Consider the following 7,683-nt stretch of genomic DNA (forward strand, 5'->3'; position numbering starts at 1 on the left):
GGAATACCCTTTGCGCTGGACGTAGCGCCAGAAGAGGTCTTCCACCTCGCTCCAGGTCATGTTGTCATTCGGCTTGACCCAGTGGAAACCCCACACAGGATGGAGTCCACCCTTGTCCTCCGGCTTCTTGCGAAGCGTGGTGAACTCCTTCAGTGTGAGCTTGTGTGGTGCTAGTAGCACACACCGGGCGACTTCAACGTCGCCAAGAAAGAGTGGCTCTTTCTCAACAAGAGCACGCTCATAGGAACCCCTCGAGGTGTACCCGCCGATAAGGCCACGAGGAGCCGAGAGCTTCTCCAACAGCGCTGGCGCACCAGTGCCAGGCTCGGGTGGGAAGTAGCCCTGCGGGTACGTGGCATCCCCGCCTGAAGAAGACTCGATGGCAGTCGTGGCAGTCGACTGCCTGGCATACGCACCCGAGCTAGCAGCGTGGTATTGCTGCTGCTGCTCGTCGAGGTTGTTGGAGAGCTCCTTGGGCTCGTGGACGGCACCCTCCTCATCCTCAGACTCCGAGTCGATGAACAGCTTGGAGCTGGAGCCGCGAGGCGACCTGAAAGCTGAACGCTTCTTCGCCTTGGCCTCGGCGGCCTTCGCAGCGGCAGCCGCTTTCGACGCTTGGGCACGCTCACGACCTTGTACCAGCGTCAGATGCTTGGATGCCAGCACCTCCTTGGGCTTGGAGCCCGCGTCGCTCGGCGACTTCTCGGCCACGACCCCAGCGTCGGCCATGGCGACTTCGTCGTGCGACTGCTTGCTGTCGCCGGCGTCCTCCGCCTCCTTCCCTGACGAGGCCTTTGCGTCGGCCGAGGCGTTGGTCATGTCGCCTGCCGCCAGCTCCGTGCCTTCGGCAGCGTGCGTGCTGCCCTCCGAGACGTTCTCGTCGTCGGGTGAACTCTCACCGGAGTACTGGACCATCGTGCAGTCAAAGACGGCGGCTTCCCAGTCGCGAGCCGGGCTTTTATGGCCCCGAGGACTCTCCTCCTTGCCTTGCGCGGCGTCAGGAGACTTGCTCCGAGCCCCGGCCTGACGGCCACTCTCCGGCGTGCTGCTACGAGAGCGCACCACCTCCTCGGCCGCCTTCGTGGCCTCCATCAGCGCGGACGACTCGTTCTTGGCCTTGGCCGCCCTGGTCTTCGGCCCTACGGCCGGCGGTTTCGGAGGTGCTTTCGCACTGCGCGCACTGCGCTTTGGAGGCATGCTTCCGGTCGACGTGGAGACCCTGCGGCTTGTTCGGCGATGCGCCAGTTGCTCTGTGAGGCCCGGGAGCCGAGGCGCCAGAGCTCGCGCCGTTGTCGATGGATTTCGACTTTGCGAGTGAAATATGAGTCGCCGGCGTAACTTCGCTCTGATTGGTCGATAAGATCGAATCTCAAATGGGTCGTATACTGTAACGGGGTTACATGAAATAGTGACCCTGTCACTATTCCGGGGTGGCTACATCGGTCACTCCCCTGGATAGTGACCCAAGTGGCCTCAGAGCCAACAGATACATTTTGTATGACACAAACTATAGGGAACTTAGGATTTGTATGCAGGCCAAATCTGTACCAACCTATAAATACATTCAGTCTTAGATCTACCGCTTTTCAAGTCAAGTCGTCCCCTTCAGACCAGGGACACGTGAAGGGCTGTTCACTTGGAGTTTGTATACTCCTGCTTCCTCTGTTAAGAAGTGCTGTGTGCCCCGTCACATATACAGAACGGACCTGGTATTTTATATGAGTTTTTGTAAGCTTTTGGTCAGATGAAAACACATGTTCTAGCGGACACGTTGCCGCAACTCGGAGTTAGTTTTCTTTATGCGGGGGTCTGGGGGTTGCCCCCCCCCCAGAATGCCTAGAATGCATGAAACCCGACCACAGATCAGGTCCGTTCTGTATCTGACCGCAACGATAGGTTACCCTTCAATCGATAGAGAGCTGTGCTTTGCCGGCAAGCGTTTGACCAATCATGTCGCACAGACGTTGCTGGAATCAAGTTTCCAAAACGACAAAGAAAACTCTGCATACTACGAGTTACAGCGAGAACGCCCATGTCTTAATCCTGCCATATCCACGTTTCACTTGGGCGAGAGACTTTCTCTCCAGACTTTTTTCATCCACGTTCTAGCGCCTAAGCGATCTGTTGGAGCATGGTGCTCATATCATGCAAACGAGTACAAACATCTCGCTCTGCTTGCGACCTCAGTTGCAAAATATATTTTTGTAAGAAAAAACAACAATGTGGACATTTTCAGTCCCCCTGCGCCAACCATGATCGTTTCCGATGCGGTTTCTTCGATCAATCCGTGCCAAGATACGGGTTTTCTCCATGCTCAGCAGCTTGGTGTAGTCGCTGATCTTTTCTTTTTCAATACTATACGTGGCTTTTGCCGACGCCACGCTGTCGAGCTCGCAGTGACAAACCCCTAAAACAATGAGCTTCCAACCCTTGGATCCCACGCTTGTCTTCGACCCATCAGTGGTTACCAGCTTTACTGGCCCTGATGGTCAAACAGGCATCTACGTGGACGCTGATCAAATGAACAGCAGCATGCTTTTCAAGACGAACGACACCTCGGCGATGTACATTGGCAAGTTCCAAACGTTTCGCCACTGCTGATCAGATCAACTACTTGCAGGGGGCCAGCACGGGCATCACTGTCGGCGGCAAGGCACTGATTGCTGATGGTAACCGCAACATTGGCAACATCGCCACGCTCACCGCGGACAAACTCAGTGGCACCGCAATCACCGCAGCCCAATACAAGTTCTACAAGAGCTCGGACCACTCGCGCGCGCTGCCCAAGCACTTCCAGATGGGCGTGGTGGTCGAGGGCGCGCACGAGTTCCACTCGGCGCGTCTCACCAAGAAGCAGCGCCGCAAAATCTTCACGGACGAGATCATGGCGGATGAGGCCGTGGTGCAGTACACCCACCGCGTGGCCAGCAACATCCCGGCCGCGCGCGCCACCACGGGCCGCAAGAAGAGACGACGCAACTAGACTAAGCGTGAAAGTGGCTCCGCGACCGAGCAATATAGATTTTCGTGCATTCCTGAACGCCTTCGACTCTTGTTCGTCGTTGCCGTGTCTGTCTGCAGGCAGTTGAGATTGCGAACAAGCAGCGGCGGTGATTGTTCGTGGCCCGTTGCCTCGTCGTGAGGAAGCTTACGAACAAGAGGCCGCAGTGCTCTCCATCACAACTCGAGCGACACCCAAGCCATTGCCATTACCACTGCCGCTGCAACGCCGTCGTCGCTAGCGTCACTCGAGCAACTCGCTACGCGCGACTCGTCGTGGTGCTTGGGGCCATCCCACCGGTGGCTGGTCAAGTCAAGTTGAAAAAGCTGTGGAGAATCGCGACCAACTGTAGCAGCAGCCAACGCAACGCGCCCAGTAGATACATTACCAAGCTGTCGAGCTCGATCGCGGCGAGCGTGGGCCGACCCCGAGCGCCGGCGCCTCATAGTTCGACTGCTTTTCGGCGGTGCGACTGGAGCGCTGACGCTGGTGCTTCTCCACGAGACGCTCAAGGGAACGTGCAGCACTCCGTGGGAAGCTGTACGCTTAGTCGAGCGTTTGGCTGCCGTCGTGGCCTCAACGATCGTCGGGTTCGTGGCACGCGGGTGCAAGCCCAGATCCAAGAAGTGGACGCTGCGCTTCGAGGACTCGAAATGTATACCCCGGGAAATTTTTTCCGTATGCAAAGTCGCATGGATCATGAATTATGGATGGTTACTTCAACGAGGCGAGCATTCCCTCCCGGTCAAGCTTCGATTTTGTTTTAGCATTTCTAGATCGTTGTCCAGAATGTTCTCGTATCCTAAGTGCTGCTTTGTCCTGAAATGCACCACTTTTCACACGTGAAAGAAGATAGTCGCAGACTCTCTCTCCGCATCCGAGCTACTACTTTCCGGCCGCCTTCTTGGCCGCCTCGATGTATCGTTTCACATCGATATCCGGTCTGTTGATGATCTTGTTAATACTCGCAACGGGGGCTTTCCATACCCCACCGTTCCCGTTCCCCCTGCCGCTCTGGACAACTTGTTGGCCTGCAAACCGAAGGGATCTTTTGGCCGCAGAATCAGGAGATACCTTCGACAAGAGCGGAGAGTCGTCAGGATTCGAGGGCTCTGCGACGACGGTGCTGCAAGCTAAAGCCGCAAAGCCAAGAGCAACGTAGAATAGACTGCGCATGACTGTGGAGGAGAGGGAGTCCGCTGGAAAGAAGGGTCTTGTGGTCTTGAAAGACAAACGTGGAATGACTGCCGACCATCGTAGGATAGTTGACGATGCCCCGCACTGTACTGTATCGTCAGACAAAAACTGAAGACTTGTCACAATGTTGACTCTGTGCAGCATCAACTCCCCAGCAGAAAATAGTATCACAGGTGGGTGTTCATAGCCGCGGCGCCAACTGGGTGCGAGTACGTGCCAAAATCCGCGCGGTATTTGCGGAGGCGGGCCCAGCGCCGAGCTCACCAGCAAGCCGTGCATTACACTCTTCACCCGCATGCACTCTCCAGGACATCGTATCTTCATATCGCGAGCATAAGGAATCACGGGGGTGCCGAAGGCGTCTCTAAGGCGTCTCTAATCCTCGATTACTTCTTGCAACATCCAGGAAGAAGTCAAAAGATTTGCTGTCGTCTAGGACATGTTAGGCCAACACATAACATTGTTAGCATGAGATGAGGCCCTCCATTTGGGTAAACAGATGACAGTAGGTAATGCCCCAAAAAGGGCAACACGCGAACCCAAAAGGGCCGACCCACGCCTCGATTCGAGGCTCGAACAAACCAAACCAAACCAAACCAAACCAAACCAAACCAAACCAAACCAAATGGTTTGGTTCGAACGTTTCATAAAAGAATACCGATTTCGAACCTGAAACTCTCGGTATACTGGTTCCTTGAAACCAATTAAACCATCGTGGCGCGGACGAACCGTACGTTTTAGTTTGAAAATGGCGCCCGACACCGTAGAACCAAGTAGCCGCAACGAACCTTGGTTCAAACGGTTACTTGGTTTTGCTCATTCTGCGAACCATTTGGTTTGGTTTGGTTTGGTTTGGTTTGGTTTGGTTTGTTCGAGGCGTGGGCTGACTCACATTTGCTGTTTACGGGTAAACTGCGAGTTGACCCAATTTCTTTGTTGAGAGTCACTGCGCCCCTGGCCCAATAGCAAGTTGAGGGTCAACTGCATAACTGACCTACGTTCCCCGCTCTGGGTTATCTATAGCAAATTCCGATGAAAAAGGGTGATTTATAATGTGATGCCTTGTTGTGGTAAGAACGCAGCCGCACTCGATTCCGCGTGAACCGCACGATCGGGTGATCCTGCTAAAATGGCAAAAAAATAAATAAACTAGAGCTCTGCGTAGGCTGGGATAGCTTGGTAGTTCGCATTAGTACTTCACCATAAATCACGCCGCGAATAGAGTAAGGTATCTAGCGGGTCACATTGCCAGAGTGTCAGAGCTATACGTTCAAGTACGGGGATGAAAAATGGTAGGGCTAACAAAACACAATAGAAGTTTGGTAGTTGACTATGGCAAATGAGCAGATAATCAGCGGGCACGTAACGCCAGTACGAGTACTGCATTCCTCCTGCACCGCCCGATACTTACGTATCTTATATCTCCATCGAAGGGTTATTGTTTGACCTGTTTAGTTAGCTGACAAGAAAGACACAAAAACAAAAAAGCGTTCTCAGGAATTCGGTAATTCTAACATGCAGCACAGCTACCACCTTCTCAATTAACAGTACCGGTAAACGTGCGAGAACTGCTTCTAGGAATAGCGATATTTTTTGCTACGTTGGGTCTACAGCTACGGCATCTAACCTTGGTTTGCAAGTGGAGGTATGAAAAGAAATATAGATCGACTGTGGTTTGATCAATACTGCAAGTAAAACCTCACGCACGCAGCAGGTTATCGTCATTATTCTTGTGCGTCTTGATGAAGGTCTTGGAGCGACTTGTCTCCCGAACGAGTCTAGTTTTTGAAAGCTTTGTACCAGGGTAGGTAGGGCCTGTAAAACAACAAACAAAGTAGCGCGCTTACACCATGTTCAACACCATTCTCTCTCCTCAAGAGACAACAAGCTCCTACCTTCACGGCTGTTCCGTCCACAGCAAGCAACACAGCGCTGACAAAATAGATTTCACAACAAACTTTCGAATGAGCGGCGTCGCCTGCTGCTCCGTTGACACAGTCTTACGACGTTATTATAATAATGGTACCACAAAATATACTTTTCGCCCCAGCTATCACTGATAGATAGCCTATCAGCAGTACTACCGGTATTGGTCGCAGTCAACGTGATGACTGCGACAATGAATCTTGCGGATAACGCAAAGTAAGATTATAGTACCCCGTGCGTAACGGAATCCTGATGATCAGGCAGAAATCAAGTGAACTATAACGACAAACTAGATGCCCATTTAACGACAACTTTAATGACGGCAACTGCAGCTCCACTGGTTAGCAGGAGCCGCAGCATTAGGAGTAACTCGTGTCCCTACTTGCGCCGTTCCGTGCCAACTGCGCCACCGACTTGATCGCTGCGGTAGCCTATACATTTTGATCCGATCTTACTGCCGAGGTTTGGCCAGGTAAAGTTGGATGAAATGCAGTCTAATATATCATCTAGCTATCGTGGCTATTCAATACTTTATCTATCGAATCAGACTAAGCATATTTCTTTCAGCGTATTTAGCTTTTATTTTTGCTTTAAATTGATTTAACCGCGTACCGCTCAGCTCGTTGCGCTTTACAGCAATGTTATGATTGTAGCACCACCCTATTTTCAATGTTGAGAGACGTTGTTTTCATTGATTAATTGCGCATTATTGTGGGGTGTGCCTCCGGCCCGAAGAAGCTCTGAAATTTCAGGTTTAAAAAAAAAATTGGTGAGGCAAAAGAGGAAAGGGATGCACGTTAGGTTGAAATGTTCTTCTCCTCGACACTTCAGCAATTTCAGCGTTCTTATCCAATTTTTCAATCGCTGCAAGATCCACGCTCAGCTTCTCCACGAAATTCGGGTTCCTCTCCATGACCTTGTCCAGCTTGATCACAATGGACATACTATCCTCTTCACAGCACTTCTCAGAGTGGAAACACGCCGGATTACACAATTCAACATGCAGACAGTTTACCTGCTCCTGGGGGCGCTTGTTGTCAGCGCCAATGCCGCTATTGTCGCTCAGGAATAAGCTACACAAGCAACTACCACGTACTCACAGTGCTAACGAAGATAGAGAGCTACCAACTAACGAAACGAGAAGGAGGAGAACATGTTCGCACCCTCAGCTGTCGCAAATTGCGACTCGCAATCCTCAGAGGTCTCCTCGGGAAAATCACTGGTACCGTCATGAGCTGAAATGGACTCATCGTACGGCATCCCTCCGCTGGGCACTTTTGAGATGATGAGGTATATTGGACAACTTCTCCTAACGAGGATTGAGTCCTAGCAACCCTACTTCCGTGGTTTAACACTCGGCCGCTTCCTCTCCACTATTCCCTTGTAGGTGTTGATCTATTAGTGCCTCTGTTGCATCTGTGTGCGTGTTAGCCCACTCAAGCATACATCGCGACACTAGTGTGTCGATATGTGGGAATCTTGCCTGAATTGCCTCTGTTTCGAGGTCGTGCGTCAGCTCTTCCTCCGTTACTGTCAAGGCCAGGGTGCGCGCTGCAGCG

At 52.2% G+C, this 7,683-nt stretch overlaps 2 protein-coding genes across 2 annotated transcripts; one reads left to right on the forward strand and one right to left on the reverse strand.

The window, feature by feature from the left end:
• Nucleotides 1-2,746: 2,746 nt before the first annotated feature.
• PHYSODRAFT_530392 (hypothetical protein) lies at nt 2,747-2,983 on the forward strand (the record flags this gene model as incomplete). The annotated part of the gene is made up of 1 exon (XM_009539469.1): nt 2,747-2,983. A coding segment is annotated over one exon (237 nt), but the record flags the coding sequence as incomplete, so codon positions are not given.
• Nucleotides 2,984-3,886: 903 nt separating this feature from the next.
• Nucleotides 3,887-4,177, reverse strand: PHYSODRAFT_529641 (hypothetical protein; the record flags this gene model as incomplete). Its single annotated transcript, XM_009539470.1, has 1 exon — nt 3,887-4,177. One exon carries the CDS (start codon nt 4,175-4,177, stop codon nt 3,887-3,889), a length of 291 nt encoding a protein of 96 aa, XP_009537765.1.
• Nucleotides 4,178-7,683: the final 3,506 nt, after the last annotated feature.

Source organism: Phytophthora sojae (assembly GCF_000149755.1).
Source record: "Phytophthora sojae unplaced genomic scaffold PHYSOscaffold_13, whole genome shotgun sequence".
In the NCBI taxonomy this organism is placed as follows: Eukaryota; Oomycota; class Peronosporomycetes; order Peronosporales; family Peronosporaceae; genus Phytophthora; species Phytophthora sojae.